The 22,920-nt window shown below is 39.0% G+C and overlaps 2 protein-coding genes and 1 non-coding gene across 5 annotated transcripts; 1 reads left to right on the top strand and 2 right to left on the bottom strand.

Annotated features, from left to right (window-relative positions):
• Positions 1-672: 672 nt before the first annotated feature.
• dpp3 (dipeptidyl-peptidase 3) lies at positions 673-16,261 on the bottom strand. Of its 3 annotated transcripts, none has more exons than XM_016672198.1 (19): positions 16,169-16,261; positions 8,584-8,744; positions 8,278-8,422; positions 8,097-8,186; positions 7,835-7,972; positions 7,421-7,495; positions 6,779-6,869; positions 6,498-6,628; positions 6,028-6,158; positions 5,672-5,730; positions 4,378-4,572; positions 4,173-4,285; positions 3,991-4,083; positions 3,824-3,886; positions 3,614-3,738; positions 3,165-3,285; positions 2,768-2,947; positions 1,372-1,579; positions 673-1,207 (listed from the first exon to the last, which is right to left on the bottom strand). In XM_016672198.1, exons 2-19 carry the CDS (start codon positions 8,706-8,708, stop codon positions 1,065-1,067), a joined length of 2,226 nt encoding a protein of 741 aa, XP_016527684.1. In that variant the 5' UTR covers positions 8,709-8,744; positions 16,169-16,261; the 3' UTR covers positions 673-1,064. The 3 variants fall into 3 exon arrangements, with proteins under 3 accessions (XP_016527684.1, XP_007553177.1, XP_007553169.1); XM_007553115.2 differs by lacking the exon at positions 16,169-16,261 and adding an exon at positions 11,641-11,768; XM_007553107.2 differs by lacking the exon at positions 16,169-16,261 and adding an exon at positions 10,396-10,499.
• Positions 10,711-10,792, top strand: trnas-gcu (transfer RNA serine (anticodon GCU)). The gene has a single exon. It is a non-coding gene; the product is annotated as a tRNA-Ser (tRNA).
• A 976-nt stretch (positions 16,262-17,237) lies between the features above and the next one.
• Positions 17,238-21,402, bottom strand: LOC103138784 (endosialin). Its single transcript, XM_007553135.2, has 2 exons — positions 20,559-21,402; positions 17,238-19,154 (listed from the first exon to the last, which is right to left on the bottom strand). Exons 1-2 carry the CDS (start codon positions 20,977-20,979, stop codon positions 17,440-17,442), a joined length of 2,136 nt encoding a protein of 711 aa, XP_007553197.1. The 5' UTR covers positions 20,980-21,402; the 3' UTR covers positions 17,238-17,439.
• Positions 21,403-22,920: the final 1,518 nt, after the last annotated feature.

Genomic DNA, 22,920 nt, shown 5'->3' on the forward strand with positions numbered 1-22,920 from the left:
TACAGTAGCACATTTTGATCTATTAAAAATAAATCCATGAACATCATGGCTTTTGTAAATTTCAAGAAATGATAGGAGATAACTAATATATACTAAAATAATTGTTAAAATACAAAATTCATTTTATTATGGGATCAAATGGGAATTAATAAATAAATAATAAACTATGAATGAAAAAAAAAATCATGCATCACCTGGTATTTATTTATCTTCAATTTTGACATGTAATGTAATGATGTTGTTCTGATATCTTTCCACTTCATTAACTGCTAAACATATTTTAATGGGAGTATAAAAATATGATAAAAGATCATTTGTCCAGTAGTTTATGTACTAGAGTATATTATAAGACCATTGCACAGGAGTAATAAGCAGTCAGAAACAAGAAACATTTTTCCTCAATGCACTGAACAATATTGGTAAGTTGTAAAATATGTAGCAAAGTAATATAGTTTCACTTAATATGTTGTTTTATTTTTTTGTTTGGTTCACAAAGATTTTAAAATATAAACACAAAGACATAAAAAACCCAAATGTACATTTTTGTGCTTAGTCATTTGTTTCTAATTAACGTTATGACTGGACTAAAAAAATGTTTTATTATTGTGAAACTTGCAGACTAGGATTACCTACCTTTGAACTTTTCTAAAACTTGTAAAAATAAACAAAAAAGTCAGACAGATTTATTTTATTTTTAGCCACAAATTAACCGTCAAAATCAGTTTAGGTACAGAATGACAAATGTCATGACAGAAAAAAACTTAATGTAAGAATCTATTTCATTTCCAGGTTCCATTTTTTCTAATACTTCTTATTACAAAATGTGTTCCAAGTGGCTTTTACAAAGAGATCTGTTGCATTACAAATCAGTTCACTTATACTCGCCTAAATTTGAACAAGAACATTTCAACAATCCAACATAATGTGAACAAAACAGCAACTTGTGCACATCTTATGGCTTATTGATTTTAAGAATTTTCTTTTCACTGCCTCATTTAGACCTTCTCAGGACATAAAAACAGACTTCCATAGTTATTTTTTAAACCTGTGGAGCCAATGATTCATCAACACCAGTAACAGGCGTCAGTTTTGTTCAGATCCAAAAGGACGGCTTCCAGCTGCTCCGCGTCGTCTTGGAAGCGCTCGGTGAAGGAGCGAATCAGACCTGCAGCACTGCTTTCATATTCCACCAGCTCCACGTTCTCCCCTGGAAGCAGCACAGAGCGACACAAGTTGAACGGCAGAAAATAATAATTACCAGGATTTGGCAGCACTACAACCATAATTTATTCACAACTTAAATTTTATGTTTGTCTTTATAACACTGGTTGTAATAATCCATTTTTAGCTTCTGGTAGCCATTTAATTTACCTCCTGTCTGATTCATGTGTCTGTCACCAAACTCCAGCTTATTGCCACTGATCCTGGTGTTTGCCTGAACAAACATTTTGCGAGCTTCTTTGCGAAGCAGCACGGTCTCACGCAGACGCAGGAAGTTGTGAGCGCCGGTGTCGCCGACAGTGGAGTAACCCTCGTAGAGAGCTCTGCCTCCTTCCACATCAGCGGTTGACTTAAACACCTGAAAATAAGTGGGATCAGATTAGACATTCGTTGGCTTTAGATTTCAACAGGATAATTAAAGCAGAAATGATCAACAGCAGTACTTGGAAATCATATACTTGTAGTTTAGCTAAGACAATATATGTAAAAGTCAGACAAACTTCACAGACTTTAGTACTTTTGCACATTAATTTGAACATTTTAAGAATTTATGCACTTTTCTAAATAATGATGCATACAGGAAAAACTAAACCTGTTAAAAATGCAAACACAAAAGACACAGCCTTGGAAAAGTACTAATACCCCATAAACCTTTACATGTTTAGTCGCATTACACATCACAAACTTCAATGTGTTTTGGTGGGATTTTAAGTGATAAACCAGAGGCACATAACTGTTAAGTGACAAAAATGATATTTTGTTCTCCAATTTTTTTGTAAATAATAATCTGCATTTGTATTCTTTACTCCCACAGTCCAAAAATAAAATAAATCATAACAAATTCCCTTCAGAAGGCACATAAATAGGAAATATGTCAACATATAATTTATTTTCAAAACAAATCAACTGTTGAATGTTTTGAAGAACATTAGTAAAAAAAAACAAAAAAAAAAACATATAGGCCAGGGAGAAAGATATGGAGAAGATTAAAGGAGCATGAGGTTTTAAAATGATATTCCAACATTAGAACACCTTAGGACTGAAACAATTAATTAGATTAATCAATTGTTAAACATAATTGACAACTGGTTTAGTAATTGATTGTTAAATAGTTTATAGATTAAAAAAGCCATTTGGTAAAAGAACAACATAGTCACAGCAGTAATTAAGCCAAAGAATATTTACATTTTGCATCGAAGATGAAAAACCTTCTTTGTCTACAAATAAGTTCTACTCAGAAGCTGCACAAAGACCCAAAACTCACAACCACAGCAACAATGTATTGTTTTAAAATGCCTCATTTTTCAGGTGTTTATATTCCAAAAATAATAATTTTATATTATATTTCTATAACATATAATCCAAAATAAACACTCTCTTCTTTGTGTTTATAATTTTATAAAATATCAAGAAGTTCAGATGTAATTAGTTATTCCCACACACCAACTGATGAATTTGCTCGTTAATTTCCTACAAACTTATAAAAAAATGAATGATAAACAGTGTATAATCAAGCTGCTGTGCATTTCCCATGAACTGGATGTACCTGCAGTTTACAGAGGAACCTGTGGATGGCGTCCTTGCCCACGGTGCTGATCTTGCTCCGGTCCAGAGTGATCCGTGCGTCGGGTTTGCCGTCCTGCCCCTCCACCTCCTCCAAGCCCACCAGACCTTCCCCTGCCTCCAGCAGCACACGCAGGATCACGAAGCGGGCCTGCATGTGAGCCTGATGCAGACAGACACAAAGTAACCGACTGGACCCCTCTTCTGACAGTGATGTAAGCACACAGTCCAACTTCACATAAACAAAGTGTAAAGCATCACAGCCACTGCAAACTAATGATGGGAAAGCCGTGGTAAATGGTGTGTAAGATGACTTTTCATGTAAACACCAGATATCTGTGTGACTGAAAGTCCAGCTACGCCTCAGGTGGATGGATTACCTGTCTCCAGCTCTTGCTCTCAGGCGTGTAGAACTCCAGACCCAGCAGCCCAGCTCTGACCATGCTCAGCCAGTTGATGTACACCACATCCTCAGCCTCCTGAGCCTCATGGCCAAAAATACTGGGACACACACACACACATAACTTTTTACATACCGGGTTCTTTCAGCCATAGATGGAGATGAACCAAAATAAAGCTGATCTTAAGGGTACAGATAAAGATATAACTTCTTTTCATCAGAAAAATACCCTTACAACAACAACAACAAAAAAAAGATGACTAAATATGCAACTTTTAGAGTTTTTTTTTTGTTTCTTTTCCATCTACAGCTGGATCTGTGGTGTAACAGAGGCACGAAACACTGAAAAATTTCACAGTTCAATATTTTCAATAGATACATATAAGGTATATTTAATATAAAATGGTAATACAACAGTACAAAGCATACCTCAGCACTTGCTTGTTCAGGCACAGATAGAGGCCAACACATTCAGCTCTGCATTCTTCATAGGAAGACGCAATCGTGGAGAATTTACTGTCCCACGTCTCACTGCCCCGATACCAACTGGACACCTGCGAGGTAGTGAGGCATCTTTAGTGTTTAAAGCCCAGAACATAAGAGTTAGTAATGAATGTTAACTGCGCAGTCAAAGCTCACCTTTTCCCCTGTCTCTGGGTTAACCACGTTACTCTGGTCGAAGTTGAACTTCCCACGGTCATCCTTAGGAAACAGGTCAACAAATTTTCATTGCTTACACATTAATTTTTCTCATTAAAACAATTAGAGAGGAATAATCTGAGGGTAAAATAAACAGTTTAGCTGACCTGGACAAACAGCTTGCCACTTCCATGACCCAGGAGCTCATGGAGACCAACCTGCACCTCAAAGGATGGACCCTTCCATTTGATGAACAAATCCTGAGGTAGAAAACAGCATGTAGCATGCAATCAGACACGTATGGTCATCCATAAGGAGACACTGTGTGAGAGCATGAGGAGGATGCTACCTTGTCCTTCTCTTCAAGGAATGTGAGTTTTTCCTTCTGTGTGGCGTAGGCCACCGCCAGCACATTCCCAAGAGATACGTTTTTAAAGCCTTCCGACTGCCTGATGTCATCATCTTTATGTAGAAAAACAAACAGATAGGTTTAATGTTTGTTTTTTTTAAACTGGCAAACAGAACCCAGATTAAGTTGGACTCTGTGCACGTACAGTTTGGGATGTTAATCCCGGCTGGAATTCCACTGCCGGCAAACGTGAGAACATCCAGGGAAGTGAAGTCGGGTTTAAGGAAGGTGTCCTTCTCAAACTGCTGGGGCCAGGGCAGCTCAGGAAGCAGGACTTCTGCTGAGCTCACCAGCCTGGCAAAACGCTCGCTCATCGCCTTGTTCACAACGGCCACAAATCCTACAAGCACGGTCAGTTAGAAAAGCACACACATTTGTTTAAACTGTAAATATTTCACACACATCCAGAGTCTTTTGGCTTTCTATTAGGTCCACAAAGCATAAGACCAACAAATAAATCAATCCAAAGCCAGGAGAGATTTATGAGAGTTAAAAAGTTGGTCCCTCCAAGGTCTGCCTAACTTATTGTTTCAATGTTTTCTAATTTCTACAAGTTTTATTCTCAATTGACAGCCAGTAATTAGCAAATATGACCAATACAGTTTTGACAATAACCTGCTAGAGAATATAAAATGGCAGTTCTCTTCTGACATGGGAAAATATTTAAAACATAAACCTTTTTTAGGTTAATAGGCTGGACAATAAATCAATAAACACCTGATCAATAACAATAGATGATAGGTCTGATATTCAATAATTTCACTCCACTCTGATCCAGAACCGGACAGCATTCTGGGTAATTTAGGCAGAGGAAAGGCTTGAATTTACTCACTCACTCTTTGGTAACCTAGCAACAACCTATTAATTAACATGGTTACCTAGCAACAGCTTGCTGAGTAGCTTGCAGCAACAGTTTAAAGTTTTGCCACCATGCTTCATAACTGCTTAAAAATAAAAAAACAACGTTGTAGAGTGAAAACTGTGGATCAAACAGGAAAAGTCACGCTACCAGTTTGGCAGTATTTAAGATACTTAATTATCAATAATCGACTAATATGAAACGCTTATATTGTGATAAATTTTCCAGCCATGTCGTCCAGCCCTAATTAATAGTTTAATAAACTCTAAAAACAACACAAACCGTCACAAAGAGATTGCATTGATCAGTGGATTATAAGGTGACTGAGCTTCCTCTGCAGTCGGACGTTTATTGTTTGTTTAGGATGATAGCAGGCTTCCTGCTACTGTAAAATTCCCACACCAATCAGAATCAGCTCTTCATGGTGTGTGGCATTTTTACTTGCTGTAAGATAGCACAGCTGAATCAGTAATGATGTTTAAAGCAGCAGAAAACAGCCTTCAAGGTGTTTTAAAACTGTGCTGATTTGCTTTTTGATTGTCTATTTATTCTGCAGTATCTCTGTCATCTTTTCAGTTACCTTCAAACTCTCCTCGGGAGCCAAAAGGGTCTCTGTAGCTCTCTATGAAACCTATGTAGCTGAGAAAGTGAAAGAAAAAAAAGCAGCAAAGGAGAGGGATAAAAGTTTAAGAGATCAATAAAGTAGCACTGACTGTAGACAGAGCAAAGGTCGATGTTTGAAGTGAACGGCCATTAAAAAAAAACAGAACTGTTTAAACAAGATTTATGAGGAGGTAAATCTTAACGAAAGTAAAAACCGTCATAGTTATTTGTACACAACTTGGAGGTTACAGATAATACAAATTTAATCTAAAACATGTGGTATAATTTGTAGGAAGGTTAGGTTGTGACTACTGAAGCAGTGCTGCATTTCACCTCTCAACAATCGGCCCTTTGTCCTTGATCCAAAACCGGGAGCCTTCTTTGTGGGCTTCAATAGAACCAAATTCAAAACTGCGCCGGTACTCTTCCAGCATCTTCTTCTGGTTGTCATTAGCAGCATACGCCTGTTTAACATTAATACATAAAAGCAGAATGAAGAAAGTTGAAAGGAAAAACACAACTTCTCTGCATGTTTAAATTGGAAACGTTCACCGACTTGGACTCTGATCCATCAGTTCTTTAAATCCTAAAACAACATTGATGCTAAGGCCGCTTATGATTTGGCTTTTCATAAGCCCTTCATCATCAATATGTTTGAGTAAAATTTGAACTGTATTTATAAACTAAATCTATCTAATCTAAATTCCTACATCTAAAACGATTTTGTTTTTATTGCTGCAAAAGACCCAAACAAAGAAAAGAAAAGCAGTGAAATTGTGTCCCACCGTTTCTTCTCATCTCACCTGGGCTTCTTGGAGATAATGGCAGACTTTTTCCATGAGAGGACTGTAGTCTCCCCTCTTAACAATGAACTCTTTGTCCTCAAAGGTGAAGCTGCCGCAGGACGACCCAGCCTCCCCATCCACTGCACAGTCTGTCAAATAATGTTCAACCTCTTCATTTCACTTATGTCATTCACTATATTTCATCCAATTTGTATTACTAACTATAATGTCAGATTGCAGGTCGACAGTCTGATTGATGGTAATATTTATTAAAAGAGTTATTTTTCACCAGTTCTGACCTTTTTGAACAGCTGAAGCCAAGCGAACCTCATAGCAGGGTTTTCCTCCATTTTCCCTCTTGAACAGACGTGTGTTGTAAGCAGAGAGTTTCTGGAAACAGACAAGAATAAACGATAACTTAAAGAAGTGAATATTATCTACATCAATTAATCTACATAATCGATATCGTAGGAAAAGACAGAAAAGAGATATTTGCAGCCTGTTGTAACTGTACATGATTGAACCGTGAACGACTGAAATTGGATCTTCTTTTGAGCAAGAGATATTTGTCGAAAAAAATCCCCCTATGTTCCAAAACAGTGACTATTGCATTATCAGTGTACATTTAAAAAATGCAACAATTTGTCTTGTAAAGGAGTGAATGAGATGTACAAAAATGTTTTTAACATCACTTTATTTACCTCTGACCCATATTCCAGGTAATTTTACTGTACTTGTTGATTATAACACATTTTAGTTTTTCATTTAACAAAGTAGAAAAATTTCTATTTTTCAAAATCTATACAAATTTGTATCTGTAGGTCAGATTTTCACAAAATCTCTCTGGTATAGATGTGAAAAGTCCAAGACTAAAAATAAAAATCAGTCTAGAACACAATTTCAGAAAAACAGCAGAATGGTCTTGAAACTGGTTTACTCACTCTTGAGTCCAGAAATCTTTGAGCCAGCTCCGCATCCTCCAGACAGCAGTTTCCTGAGAAATAAGTGGTAATTCCCTGAAAACAAAGGAAAAAAAATCATGTACTTTAGGGTCATCCATTTACAGAACATCATAGTTCCCCAGCTGTGTTTTGCAACAGCAAAAAGAATAACTATGAAAACAGAAAGCAAAGCAACAATATCTTTACAAAATAAACAACATTTTTACATGCAACTTAAATATGTCACTTCTTGTAAGAGAAATACATTTCAAACATAGTAACAAAGGCAGCTAGAGTTAATCAATAGAGTGCAGCTTAAAACATACTAACAGTTGTGAAATCTGCTCAGTTTATACCATATAAAATAATATCACCTCAGAAAATGGAATGAATATGTATTATATCAGGTCCCACCTTATCGCCCAGCCCAAGTTGTTTCTGTCTGTCTTCCAGGGAGTAAATGAGGCATGAGCTGCTGCCCCACAGAGCCTCCATCTCAGTGGGATTCTCCTGAAACGCTTGGCTGGCCCTCACCAGAGCCTCCAGCTTGTCCTGGATAAACATTTAACACATGTGCACAGCTCAGGTATGCACTAAAGTCACAAGCTTCTTTTAAAGTGATATGAAGCAGATTAACAACATTTACAACAAACGTTTTGTTTTATCTGTGGTTTACCTTTGGCAGATTTGGAATGAATTTGGTGTCTCCAAAAGACTTGTAGTTGCCCATGTTTGCATATACACCAGCAGCATACACCAAGAAGGCCTACAGACAACAAGCAGAAAACTGCTTCATAAAAAGAACACGTTTTGTAATGACTGCACTGTAAACAACTCTGAAATATATGATTATGTACCTGGTAATCCTCAGAGCTGACACCAGCTGCTTTAGCGACCTGCTCCAGCTGATCCGGAGTCTGCTTCCTAAAAATCCTCTGCAGCAGGACAAAGATGTTTGCAGACTCTGGAGAGGTCTGCAGCAGCACCACCAGACCACCATACCTAAGACAAAATATAAAATAAAAAAAATTTAAAAAAAAGAACTGAGGCTACAACTTTCAGTTCCCTTAACTTTCAGTTCCCAAACAATGCGCTTCAGAAGCAGTCCCCTTTGACTGATTAATATTTTATAAATATTTCCTGACTGGAGGTGTGTAACTCACCAAGCGGCCCGTGACAGGTAGTGGGCGTACATCTTCTCCTGAGGTGACAGCAAACGAAAGGCCTCGCGGCAGTCTAGTGCTGAGATCCCAATGTCATTTGGGAGGTAGTACTGAGAGTCCACCATCTTTGTTCTGAGTAAGTCAATAACGCTGAAAAGGTACTGCATGAAAGAAATAAAAAAAACTGACATGATCCGTGTTAAACGACCCACATGTTGTAGAAGATTTAAAGCATATCTAGGTCCTATAATGTGCCTCACAATGCATTTATTTGCATGTACATTCCTATGCATGTGTTTTTTAATATCCTCTATAATCACAACTCAAGAATACGTTAGGGATGAATTTAATCTGAATACACTTGGATTATTTTACTATTAAACTGTCCCACCCAATCGCTTATAAAAAGAGCATTGTTAGGTATTTATACTTTTAAACTGATATCATCAGGCAGAAGATACTGCAGCACAGCCTTTCTGTAACAAAAGCAGTTTCCTAATCACATGTGAAAGGGATATATTTTTTAAATTTTCTGCCATGTTCAGCAGATCTGATCTGGTAAAACTTTAATGTTGCTTTTATGAGAATAGTTGTGTATTTACTGTATCCTCACAAATTTAGGTGAATAAGTTAGTACTATCCACAAATGCCAAGAGCTGCAGATTATGGTGTTGCTTAATCCATATTGACAAAGTTTGAGGTAAGTGTGTTAAACCATCATAAACCGTCCATAAACTTATGAAAAATGCATTCATTCGCTAAGCAAAAATATCCCTACTACGAGAATTAAGTATGTATTGTAGTTGCAAAACATAACAAAAAACATTCCAAAAATGAAAGAAATGAATCAGGAATAAGACAAAGACAGATTTAATAGAGTCTCTGTAAAAAATACAGTTGAACGTACAAACTTCGTTGACATAACTTTAAAAAGATTTCTTCTAACAAACTAAAACTGAGGCTTTTTATTTTGCAACCTAACTTGATAAGATAAAATCCAACATATATTGTCGGATTTAGTTGAATCACAATATTAAGGTGAGTTCTGTATGTACCATTAAGTAAGTTTACTGTTACTTAATAAAATGTCTTACATTGCAGTCATGTTTGGTTTGAAACTAATCTGACTGGACATGAAAAGTGAAAGAGCTTGCCACATGGATATTTTCAGTGTTTAATTTCATACAGTTTTACTTGAGAAAGCAGCAAAAGATATTTTGTTTCCATAAATTAACTCATAAATCTGGGGGCTGATTTCCTTAATGTGTAAGAAGTTATTTATGCAATAAGATGTGAGATTTCATCTAAGTCAAGATTCAGCTAGGATCTTGAGCTGCTGCTAAATTTATTTTTGTAGTAATTCACAATTAAAAGTTTCTGCAGCTTTTTTCTACAATAGACATTTTAGGCCACTTTATGAGGATTGAGAAGCATGCACACAAACAAAGGCAGATTTATTGCAACAACCACATAAGGCAGCTGTTGAGACATGAGACAGGTTTAACAGGAACCAGTCTGGAAAAATTGTTTTCAGTTTCGATAATCACAGTGATTACCCACTCTTTTAACCACCAGCAGATCTTGTAAGTCTTTTTAAAGTACAGGCTGAGTAAAGGCGAGAGTTAATAATGTGAACATTAGCTCCTAGCGGCTAAATCCTGCAGTCTGTAGAGTACAAACACACTGATACAACTCCAACTAGAACACCCCACATCACGGCTTTTAATCATGTATGAAAATAATCACATACTCGTTTGTCTTCTAATGAATACTTAATTAAAAAGGTCCAGATGAAATGGAAAAATCCATTACCTCAAAACTGTTAACGTCTCCCCCGAACGTCAAAGTGCAGTCTCACGCTGTTCACTTCCTGTGCTCATTCAGCGCTAGTCCCGCCTCTCAACCAATAAAAAGGTCGTATTTTGTAGTTGACTTACATTTTTAACCAATTAGAAGGTAGGCACGTTTAAAATTGTAGGATTCCTAACGTAGTACTACAAAATCGATCAGACAACCATCAGCATGTAGCTTCTCATTAGCCATTCATCTACACACAACGAAACAAATAAAAATGTACAACTTTTGACATACGCTGTTATTAATGAATGACATCACACATATTTGTATGACGAGGTGGCCGAGTGGTTAAGGCGATGGACTGCTAATCCATTGTGCTCTGCACGCGTGGGTTCGAATCCCATCCTCGTCGAAATATGTATCTTTTCTTGATATCATGAAATTTAGATCCATATTTTTTCCCACTCTCATAAGGGGAAACTGATCACACCAACATTTTTGATCAATCTCACGTTTATGACGTGTCAGATCAAGAAATGCATGCACTAAAAAGCAATGTTTATAGAGAAAGTTGCTAAACAATCAACACTCCTCATCAAAAACGGAGATTACAATATTATTTAGATATGCCCACCAATATCATTAACTAAATGCTCGCCACCATTCATAACTTGAGCTGCTTCTCCTCTGAACAAATGAGTTTTGCAGAAAAAGAAGGTGATTTACCGCAAAAGTCAGGTATAATCACTTTGTGAAATTAAGAAACTGACTGGCAGCTTAAGAGAATTTCTTAAGCTCAACATAATTTGTTCGCAAGTTATTTTGTTTTGGGGTTTTTTTTCACTCATTTTGATTGATATGGCATGACATGGCAGAAAGAATTTGTATGGTCCACTTCACAAATGTTTGAAACTACACAATGAGAAAACTTTCATGACGACTATAAATTTTGTTTTAACCTTTAATGAGGGACTCCAAGCCTGTGTCCAAATTTTGGTGTAGCATTCCCACTAGCACATAATAACTCGTTAATTTTGCAGTCATTTTTAATTACACTTTTTAGCCATTTGCAACTTTAGTTCATTTCTAAGACGTTTCATTTATGCCACGTGCGTGCTACATGCAGCCCGTTTGCTAGCTAGCTTAATGACCAACAACGCAAAGCAAAAATATTCTGTTAAACCTACAAACGCGTCTTGTTTTCTCAAGTAAACTCTAAACCGTTCAATTAAAAATAAAAATACATAAATATACACTTACTTATTTCTTAACCTCGTTTCATAACGTGCACTACCGTGAGGAAAGTTCTCTTCAACCAGGACCGCTGCTCTACATAATGCTGCATTTGAGGACCAAACGAAATTCACAGTTTCAATCAAGACATCCGGATTCCTGTTCGGTTACTACCTCTTTGACGTCAGGGAAGACTTAAGCAGACTTCTAATATCTTCAAACAAGTCTCAAATGGTATGATACTAAAGCTATGATACTTTAAGCAGTTGCTTTAGCATTGGCTGGGTATTTAAAGTGAATCAGATGCTTACTTAAATGTTAAAGGAAGGAGGCAATGGGCAATCTTCCTACAAAAAAAATAAATAAATAAATAAATAACCAATAAAAGTGAGGAGTGATATGAAAAGCCAGAATATTACAGTCAACATTACATTACTTGACTTTTACTTGTTTCTATCAGCCTATTTTACAGAACAAATAAAAGTTGCACCAACAAGACCATTGCTGTTTAACCACTTTAAAGAAAATGGCATCCCACACACTAGATTAGTGTCTGTTGTCTTGTGCTTACCTTACCTGGAAGTAATGCACCAATAGAGAGAGGGTATTCTCCATGAACAATATATGGACTGATACCAGAAATAGGTTCACTGTTCCTACCATCAAGGTCATGCTTACCGTGAAGACAAACATGAACCTCCTTTGCCAAGAGTTCATGGAGATGCTAGCCAAAGATGGAGTCATCCTGAAAAAATACATTCTTCAGAAAGATATACAGATTAGGTAGAGGAAGACAAAGGAAGAGATTGGGAAATTGAGAGTGACTGGAAGAGCAGGAGGAGAAAGGAAATCTAACGGGTACCTTGCAAACCTAATAGGAGCCTTGCTGCATTTCAGAAGCTGAGAATATACACTTTTCTCAGTGCTATTTGTAAATATTCTTTAATTCTTATACATTGCCATTACCACTGTTTCGTGGTATCCAAACTACCAGGAACACTGCTTCCAGTCTTTGCTCTTTAGTGATTTATGTTTCTCACATTTTATCTGTGTCTATCATTCAGTTAAAGAGCTACTGTTGCTTGAAATATTATTCTGACATCTGCAGTGATTTGTACAGTTTTTTAAGGATGATGAAGACAGGAAAACCATCTTTGACATCCTTATTGGGCTGGTGTTATGCAGCTGTATGCTCAGGAGAAGTTCAGGTTTACCACCGGGAAGAGACCTGGAGTCAGAAGATGGAAGTCTGTCATCCAGCAGACAGACCCATGTCCACTGGTTCCTGTCTTCAATCAAAAAGTCTGGACAACCAACATATTTGGGAGAAAAAATCCCCTGCAACTGCGGTTATCAAACGGTAAGTAATTTCTTTTTTTTATTGTATACAATGGATGATAAAAAGGCTATGTTTCATACCGATGACTGTAGAAAGTTTTAAGTGTTTCACATAAGTTTTTTTTTTTTGTATGATTTTGTTACCATAAAAACAGTTAATCCTGCCATGCAAAAGAGCTCAAGCGTAGTTGAAGCTGCAGCAGATCCAGCCACACAGAACAGTTCAAATGTAGACACAGTCCCAGCTGACCAGACAGCGCAGAGGAGCTCAAGTTCAGGGAGCTGCCAATCTCCCACCATGTCAGTTAGTCAAACTTTTCTCTGAACATTTATCTGACTTGAGTATTGTGGGAAAAGGGTCAAGGGTGCAGTTCGGCTGCTTCATCATATTGAAGAAGGTCAAGATCCACCACGCCAAACATCACCATCTCTGCCAGACCGACTACTAGCATTAAAATCACAACATGGGATACCAGCAGCATCTCCCCGTAAACCAGCAACACCTCCCAGGAAACCAGCACTTCAGCCACAAGAGTGCCTTGCACCAGCACAACACCCTAGCCAATTCCTTTGGTTGCTTCTTCTCCTATTGTCCACCTTAGGCCTCCAGAGGTGAACTGGGTAAGCTTTCTTCCCAAGCAGTTTTTGCGGGTCATCAAGCCAGCAGACCAGGAATGGATTGCACAGTGCCTTTACAACCCTACTGACCAGTTTAAACAACAGTTCTCCCAAAACTGGTTACATCCACCCAGTCCACCAAAGTTAATGACTCCACTTCCAGATCCCCTGGTCTACTTCAGGCAGCAGATGTTTCTATGGGCACCTATGCGAATGTGGGGTATTTCACTAAAGTGTCATCAGTGCAACACCAAAATGCATCACTCTGGGATCTACAAAAAGGTCAGAGAAGTGATAGATCTGGATTCAAGGTGTTATTTGATTGGGGGAGATTATCCACGATGCAGTAAATGCATGATTCCTGTTTGACCATGGAGCACTAAGGTGCTAAATCAGTTCTCACTACGCAACTGGCTCTGGGCAAAAAGTATGTGACTTTCCTGAAACCACAAACTGCTGGAAGTAGCTCGAGTTATGTGCAGCAAGCATTAGAAGAACTGCACAGTGATGAGTGGACAAAACGCAGCATCAATTATCTGTTTGACTGTGAGCTTTACAAAAAGAAGAGCGCCTTAGCTAGGAGCCATGCGGTGGTCTATCAGAATCCACCAGTTTATCCCCCTTCCTCTTGCACAGTGATTTGAGACTGTGCATGCCAACGAAATACTTCGTCACTTGTCCAAGATGAAGGGTGTCATCACATCACCATACGGCAGAATTTTAAAGCTTGACTCAACCAGAAAGGTATAGTAAAACACCTCTTATTTCCAAATTATAATCAGATTATAATTGTTTGTTTGTTTGTTTGTTTGTTTGTTTGTTTTTAGCCAAACAGATTACCAAAAAACTTGCTGGTGGAATTTCTGAAACAGCTACATGGATGACAAACATCACCAATAAGTATGGCCAAGTTCTGAACTGTGTGCTGCTGACCACAGGTGAAGGAGCAGGGTTGGAGGAACTGTGCCAGGGGATTGTCATGCGTTTCCACAATAATGGGGAACCAGAGCCACAAATTCTCTACGTTGACAAAGACTGCTGCATCTTCAGACTTTGTTGCAGTTCATTGTGTAACAGGTGGCACCACAAGGTGTCACAGCCTAATTACAGCCTGAGCTCCCATAAAAGGGAAGCTGGAAGGGTGGTGGCGACAGTGTCAATTTCCTGTGTGAACAGGTGTGTGTTGGGCCCACGCTTTCCATTGTTTGCTGGCTGTGGTAGGTCTGGAGGTAAACTGTTTTAAATCGGTCCCTTTTATAATACAGTAAGAGCTGATGTGGTGTTTTTATACAGAGCCACACTGTTAGTGATGTTCCAGTGGTAGCGTTTCCTGGGTGTGTGGTTGTTTGACGCCACCGGTAGGCTTTATACATTTGTCTGTTTAATTAGATTGGATTGTATGTTTTTTATATTGTTTTTTTATTTGGTAGGGCTACACTAGATCCTTCAAATTTGACTTGGAGTGCTGGTTCATGCAATGCAGGTGTGCAGAGTTTTTAATTTGTTTTAGATTGATGTAATTAAAGTGACTTCATAAGTATTTAGTAATTTTTGTATTTTTGTTTTTACAGTTCTATCACTGCTTCCTGCTGTCCTTTAGTTTGATTTTCTTTATTTGTGTTAGTCCGCCCAGCTTTGGATCGTTAGTCTTCGTGAGGGCGGGCTAACAATTTTCCATTTGTTTAGTGTTTGTATGTCCTGCGTCTTTGGGTTTGTATGTCCTGCATCTTTGGGTTTGTATGTCCTGTGTCTTTGGGTCACTTCCCTGAAATACACACATTCCATGTTGCTATTAATCGTAAACATCTCAAACCCAATCCTGTGTGTGATCTTGAGTTTGGATTGCATTTAATCATTCTGCAGTGATTCAAGCGCATTATAAGTTTGCAGTGAACAATTGTAGTGGTTTACACAGGTTTGTCCACCTGAAGTGGTGTTTGAATTCGGGTCGAATGTTATCGGATTGACAACAAATGGATGAAGATAACAGGAAATCCCCTTATTTATGTAACAATAAATATTACATTTATTTTTGCTGTTTTATTACCCTTCGACTTGAGGGAGTCATGACAATTGTAGCATTTGTTTACAGTTTAAAGTTTAAAACATTTTAAGATCACTTTAATTATTGAAAACCCAATCTAAAAAAATTTTTCATCAAGGTATTATGATCTGTGTAGCAGTTATATTTTGTGTAACACATTAATACCATCGTCTGTGAGTCATCAGGAAAATTAAATGCTGTAGAATTTACTCATTTGTGTTTTATTTATTGTATTTTATTTAAACAGATGTGCCTCTGGTGCTTGAGTGGTTTCGGCCATGGAAGACTAAAGTGAGGCTTGACATTTCTCATAGCATGAGACGATTCACAACTGGTCTCACCACAGAGCATCATCGTCTTTGTGGATCTCTGTGCTCCAAGTTGTAGTTTATCCCTGCGCGTGTCATCTGTGCCACGTGCCTGCTACATGCAGCCCGTTTGCTAGCTAGCTAAATGACCAACAACGCAAAACAAAAAGATTCTGTTAAACCTACAAATGCGTCAAGTTTTCTTGAGTGAACTCAAAAACGTTCAATTAAAAATAAAAATACTAACGGATTTCTTAGCCGCTTTTCATAAGTTGCATTGACGTGATGTAGGTTCTCTTCAACCAGGACCGCTGCTCTACATAATGCTGCATTTGAGGACCAAACGAAATTCACAGTTTCAATCAAGATAGTCGGGTTCCTGTTCGGTTACTACAGTGTTGACATCAGGCAAGACTAAGGCAGACTTCTAATACCTTAAAAAAAGTTTCACATTGCAATAGGAGATCGTGAAACTGTTCCTTTATTATTCTTAAAGCAGTTGCTTTAGCATTGGCTGGTTATTTACAGTGAATCAGAAGCTTACTTAAATGTTAAAGGAAGGAGGCAAAAGGTGATCTTCCTACAGATGGGCAGTGGAGTGATGTGAAAAGCAAGAACATTACAGTTAATACCATTTACTTGACTTTCAGTTGTTTCTGTCAGCCTATTTTACAGAACAAATAAAAATAGTTTTATTTGTTCTGTGACACCTGTCAATTTCCTGTGTAAATATTTTCCAAACTTTTCTGAGAATAACTGTCCATTGCAAACATAATGTAATGTCTTTTGTGGCAGAGGTTAATTAGCAAGAGTTGTTTACTTTTATCAAAAAGGTAAAGCTTTATTTATGTTAGAGGAGAGGATCTAAAATGTTTTAAGAGGGACTCAAACTGGCAACAACTGAGAGCTGATATCCAAGGCCAGGCCTCTCCTCCATAGAGGAGGAACAGCTGTCTTTACTGCCGGCAGTGCTAGTCACTGGCACCCTCACACCTGGTGCTCAGGTAAACATCACAACAAACAATTAGTCTCTCTTGTCTCCACTCCTGTTCCCTTTTATCCCCTCCCACAAAGGTGAACCCAATTACTGCTCATCAGCTCCTCACAGCAGCAGCAACCCTTCTTGTTCACCACAATAATAATGATTTAAATATTCACTGCAGAACCATGTGATTTACTATGCTAGAAGTCCACTTTTTTAGGCCATTTTCAAACTTGACTCCAAATTTTCAGATTTACAGTCAATAAATTTAACAAGAGAGTAATGCCAAGTGGTTGGACATTATCATTTTTATTTTAAAGACCACACTGTGTTGAATCAGTTTGTTTTTTTATTTTATTGAATTTGTGAAAATGACAGTCAGCTATTTACAAAGGCTGTGCAGGAGAAAGTATGAAATCAGTCCTTGGTATGAAATCCAGATTGTACATTTAATGAGCAAATTTGTCACCAGAAACCAGAATAATGTTAACAAACATGTAAAAAAAATGTTTTTGTTGTTTTGTTAATGAGAGAGTTCAAGCATGGGTTTTGCTTTCCCTCCTCTCTGGGGGTGTTGCAGGGAGCACCCAGCGATAGCAGTCTGCAAAGCTGAGGCTCTTGTCTACTGCACAGCTGGTACAGTAGACGATTCCCAAAGCCAACATCACTACCAGGAACACGCACAGAGGGACAAGAAGAGCCACCAGAAGCCAGCTCTTGTCGTGCTTGCGTTTCACATCATCAGATCCGTCTTTAACCGCTGCTGTACTGTTGGTTTCACCTGTACTGTCTATCTTAGGTGTCTCAGCCTCCTCAGTCCCACTAGTGGGCTTCTTTGCAGTTTCAATTACTTCCCGGTCATTGGAGTTGCCACCTCCTGTGTGAGCATCATCTTCAATGTTGTTGCCTGATCTCATCTTCTGGGTTGGGGATGGGGCTGTCTGGTATTGCTTTGGTGATAAGTGATCCCATTGGTTTAGGTGGTTATCTGACTGATGAGCCATGTCAGGGGTGAGTCCCTGAGGGGTATCTGTCAGCCAGTTGACGTTAAAGTTGACATCAGCTTTGAAATAGGGATCAAGAGTGGACCAGGGAGTATCCTGATCATCGTAAATACTGGGGTCAGGGTTCAGAGTGGAATATTCTCCGTCATAAGTTGAAGGTTGGCAGGTAAGTCCGTCTTTCTTCAGTTCAAAGCCAAGATTACAGCTACACTGGTACCCTCCAACAAAGTTAATACACTGCTGGTCGCAAGGTGAGTACTCCGTGCACTCATTCAAATCTATACATTCTCCTTCACTGTTTGATGTAAAGCCAGGGTTGCACAGACAGTTGAAGGAACCCTCAGTGTTCTGACAAGTCCCTTCACAGGTGCCCTCATCCAGGCACTCGTCTATGTCCACACATTCGTCTGTGTTGTCTGGCTGGTACCCTGGGTAACAGGTGCAGTGAAATGTGCCTGGAGTGTTGACACAGAGTTGCGGACATGGCTGCTGTTGGCATTCATCCACATCCGAACACTTGTGTCCATCTGGACCTATCTGGTAACCTGGGGGGCAGGTGCAGCGAACGCTCCGAGATGTTATTGAGCAGTCATATTCGCAACCCATATCCACACAGATCCGATTGACTGGAGTCTTGTCTGTGGCAAAAGCAGAATCTGATAGCTCTGGAGGTTCAGTTTGGCTCAGAGGGTCCAGCTTGCAGCTATAGCCATCTTCATCTAAAATGTAGCCCTCAGAGCAGTAACAGTAATAATCCTCATCCCTGTTCTGGCAGTGCTGCTCACATTCATGCTCACCACTACACCAGTCCAGGGTTTGTCTGGGTGCACTGGAAGAGCAAAGAGGGGCATCTTTAGACCAACCCACTGTGCCATCATCTCTTTCGATACACAGCACTGATTCCCTGGAAGGTGCATCTGGATTTGAGCCATCTGTAGGACATGGCATGTCAGCTACAGACCCATAAGGCACATGGGTCAACTGGGTACTTTTGAAATGAAATGGGGTTTCATAGACAGCGGGACCTCCACCCTCATCCTTCAGGGGTGAACACATCATGCTGTAGGTGTACTGGCAAATAAATCCATCCAGTTTCATGACACAGGGACCTTCAGCCCAACGGAAGTTGTCGCCGCTCTCTCCTGCGCCGTCAGACGTATGCACAGTCATGGCCACACAGCGAGGTACTGCACAAGTGTTGGGCATTTCTTTACGGATCCAGTTGGAGAACTGACCTTCCTGATTTCCTGCTAGAAGAGAAGGACAAACCCCTAGTTAGTTTTCAACCTTACTTTGGATCTAGCCTGCTAGAGTTGTAATTTTCTGTTACTTTTTTTGTTACCCATTTCTTTCTTTTCAGGCTCTATGGCAGATTTTGGGTTGACAGCATCAAAACATTAAGTCACCTTGAGAAAATTGCCAACAAAACCTTTGTCTGGCTTTTAATTTTCCAGCAAATTAATCCAACTGCATTTTAAAATAATATTCCTGCACTCTTTGGTCCCATTGGTGTTACTGATGTGGGACATATTCTGCAAAAGTGAGAGTCATATATTTTTTACCACTAGATGTCGCCCATATAAAACAATAAGTCTAAGGTGAAGTTTAAAATGTAATTATTTATGTGGGATCAGGGCTTTTTTGTCTCCTTATTTCCATTTAGGGAGATAGAATCTGTTTCTCTTAACAAATTGGGAGAAATTGATTAACTCAGCAGGATTTAAACAGATGCTCTTTAAACAGTGCATCTGTATATAGTGGTGTATTTAAAACATAAATACTCTCGTTTGGGTGAGTCATTTTCAGTCATCATGTGTCATTTTGCATTATTAAAACCAGAAAAGTCTGCATGGCGAGGCGCTGACATGAGTAAGTTGGAGTTGTTTACTCCAAATTACAATCAAACAGATTGTACAACTCTTAAAAACTGGATGCCCTTCTCTACCAGGAGAGACACATCTGTTTTCTGTCAGTGTGTATAATGACTAAATCAGACTGGGTGAGTAACAATGGGGTCAAAAAGAGTAAAAATCTCCAAGTTGCACCCATTCTGTCTGAGAAATAAAAGAAGACAATGGATTAACCATACAAGGAGCCCAAAGCTCAGCCAACTGACTTCACTCAATTTCTGACAGGATGGGGTGTGGCAAATTGGTTAATTACCACTAGGCTGCTTACCAGTAGCAAGGCATGCAAAAGTTTTAAAAGTATTTAAAGTCCTTTTAATGATGTGCCAAATGTGTTTTCACTGCATGTACTGTGAGGAGCATAGACTATGGTGCTACCCATGGCTATTACTAAGGTAAAACTGCAGGAGACTAAAACGACTGGTTCTAGTCAGCTTTTTGATTAAAACCAACAAAAGGTTAGAGATGTATGCTTATTTGCGTAAATTGGGATAATATTGGAATCAAAACTACTACCTCTAGCAAAAAACTTGCATTGCAGTTTCCTCCTTTATGTGTCACTGTCGCCAGAAAGAACAAACTGGATTTGGTCAAACTAGGAATCAACAGGTCAAACCTCTAGAAAAACGTGAACATTTTATGTGCCAATCAGTGTTTCTCTGTAGCTCTCCATTAAACAAAATGACTAATAAAAAAATGAACCAAAATTTGTGAATTGCAAAAGTCAAAAAGGTGAAACTTTGCCTGTGACCCAGATGAATCCTCTGAGTGGTTTTGTGGCTGAACACTGGCGTGGAGGTCGGTGCAGCCCGATCCAGAGACGAAGCCTGGCCCTGGATCCATGCACAACAGTTGCTGACAGCAGGTTGTGGACCACACCCGCCGCTTCACGAGTGTACATCGTCACCAGGGTCCCTCCTTGATCTAGGCAGGCCTGTCTAGCTTCCCTGAAGGTCTTCTTCTGCAAGAAGACGGCATAGCATCCCTCCTGGTTGCAGATGGCGTCCTTCTCACCCAGCTGGGCTTCAGCTACTTGTTGCTCCCCATCAGGATCCTTCATTCTCTGGCCCTGGCTCCCAGGAGCCACACAAACTGTCAGCAGCCAGACGATATACAGGAGAGTCATGCTGCTGCAGCTGCTACTACTCCTTTTGATATTTACCATTGTCAATAATGCAACGGTGGGATATAACCTAACATGTATATTTTAGCAACTCTTTAACATAAATACCCTAACAATGGAAAAAATTGTTTATCAACCTCTAAAACTGAGCCAAAGTTTAGATTTTTTTCTCAAATCAGAATAGGCATCTGTAAATGATCTCGACCGGAGAAAGACCCCTCCAGTGTAAACCAGACAAACTTTCATTCAAGCTGCCAGTACTGCTGACAATTTAAAGAATGATTTTTTTAAAATATGAACAAATCCCTGCATAAACTCCAATTAAATCCTGCAAAATTGAAAATACAGTCCAGGCTCCAGAAGGAAGGGTGAATTGTTCCATATATGAACTCAGTAAATATCCGGAGCAGAAACCCTGTGCTATATCTGATCCCGGCTCCTGCCTCTGCAAGGCTGACTTTCAGACTGAGCATCAGACAGAGAGACAGACTTGGGGAGGACCGAGGTGGGGGTGGAAGGCTACGTAGAGGAAAATTATTGAGGGCAATTGTGTGCTTTTGGAAGAGGGGGCTGGTAAAATGTGTGAGTGTCTAAAAGAACACTGGAGAGGATGATGTGTGTGTTGGGAAGCTGGGGGTGAATGGGGTAGCTGGAGAATTGAAAGCCCTCAGGAAGCTATGAAAACCATATGATGACGCTCTGTCCTATATGCACACACATAAACACAAACATAAAGAGTTTTTGCTGTGAAACATCAGAGCATGTTAAAAAGTGTCAGTCAGCTTCAGCAGATAAAGACATTCTGTTGCTTTTCTTTCTTGTTATCCAGACTTTTGATCATCCCTAATGTCTTCCCCTCTTACTTTTTCTTTACTGATTTTGCCTTAATTTCTTTATATTCCCTTCATAAACTTTTTCTCACTCCTCCTCTTTCTTTCTCTCTCTCTCTCTCTCTCTTTCTCTCTCTTTTGGTCCATGACAGCTGGAAGTTTTTACTGCTCAATGGAAACATTATGGAGCAGGAATACCTGTTGAAATGTGCACACTGTGTGGGTGACTTCATTCTCATGCTGGTAAAAATTAACTCCACAGAGGCACAGATGTTAATATACGTTCCTCAGTGCATGTGCGCGTGTGTGTGTGAGTATAACTTGGGGGCAAATGGAAGAGAGGAAACAGGAAATGCCAGATGTGCATCAGCTTGACCTCTCCATGACTAGGGAGCAGGGGTGACCTGTGGGGTGCACCTCCGCTGACGCCACACTCTTCAACACCATCAACAACATTGTGGGAAGTCAAACAGTGGATTTGCATTTTTCCAAAGAAAACTCGAATCTCTTTATTTTTTCTTCTGCCTGAGTGAAGAGTAAAGCTGGAAAATATTAAATGAAACCAATAGCCATGGACCTGAGCCTTGAAGGGAGCTGGAAGCTGCATGTTAAAGTTAGCAGTGCCCAGCAAAAGCAAACTTGTTCCAACCACCAACAGCAGTGTCTTTTATTAGGATTCAGTGTTCTAGATCAACAAAATATCGTGCATATTTAGTTGTTTTTTTTTTCTTTTTACAAACAAAATTCATAAAAGGTTGCCAGTCATTTTATTCACCCAATTTGAGTCAGCACTTTGTAGAACCACAACTTGCCACAGTTGCAGCTTTTAAAGCTTTTTTTGTGGCATTTCTCCACTAGCTTTGCGCATACAGAGGCTAAAAATAATACTAATTATTTGCAAAACTGCTCCAACACAGACAGATTAGATGGAGCGTATTTAGTCATTCCATTGCAGCTTTGGTTGGAGGTTTCTTATTTTCCTGTTGGAAGCTGAGCCTCCACCCAGACCCAAGTCTTTTGCAGACTCACAGATTTTCATCTATTATCTTGTATTTCACTTCATCCATCTTTGAATCAGCTCTGCCCAGCTGGTGAGAAACTGTACAACAAAAACTCAAGTTTTAAAATATCATGATAAAAACTTGAGTTTTTA

This window comes from Poecilia formosa, unplaced genomic scaffold, assembly GCF_000485575.1.
Source record: "Poecilia formosa unplaced genomic scaffold, Poecilia_formosa-5.1.2 Scaffold3, whole genome shotgun sequence".
In the NCBI taxonomy this organism is placed as follows: Eukaryota; Metazoa; Chordata; class Actinopteri; order Cyprinodontiformes; family Poeciliidae; genus Poecilia; species Poecilia formosa.

What these genes read in the sequence shown, in the direction of transcription:
- dpp3 (XM_016672198.1), bottom strand. Translation starts at nt 8,708, where the DNA reads ATGGTGGACTCTCAGTACTACCTCCCAAATGACATTGGGATCTCAGCA. An exon ending in TCCTTGAAGAGAAGGACAAG is followed by an intron (nt 4,084 to 4,172) that starts GTAGCATCCTCC and finishes TTTCTACCTCAG; the next exon opens with GATTTGTTCATCAAATGGAA. An exon ending in GTGGCAAGCTGTTTGTCCAG is followed by an intron (nt 3,887 to 3,990) that starts GTCAGCTAAACT and finishes CTGTTTCCTAAG; the next exon opens with GATGACCGTGGGAAGTTCAA.
- LOC103138784 (XM_007553135.2), bottom strand. Translation starts at nt 20,979, where the DNA reads ATGGTAAATATCAAAAGGAGTAGTAGCAGCTGCAGCAGCATGACTCTC. An exon ending in AGGATTCATCTGGGTCACAG is followed by an intron (nt 19,155 to 20,558) that starts GCAAAGTTTCAC and finishes CTCTTCTAGCAG; the next exon opens with GAAATCAGGAAGGTCAGTTC.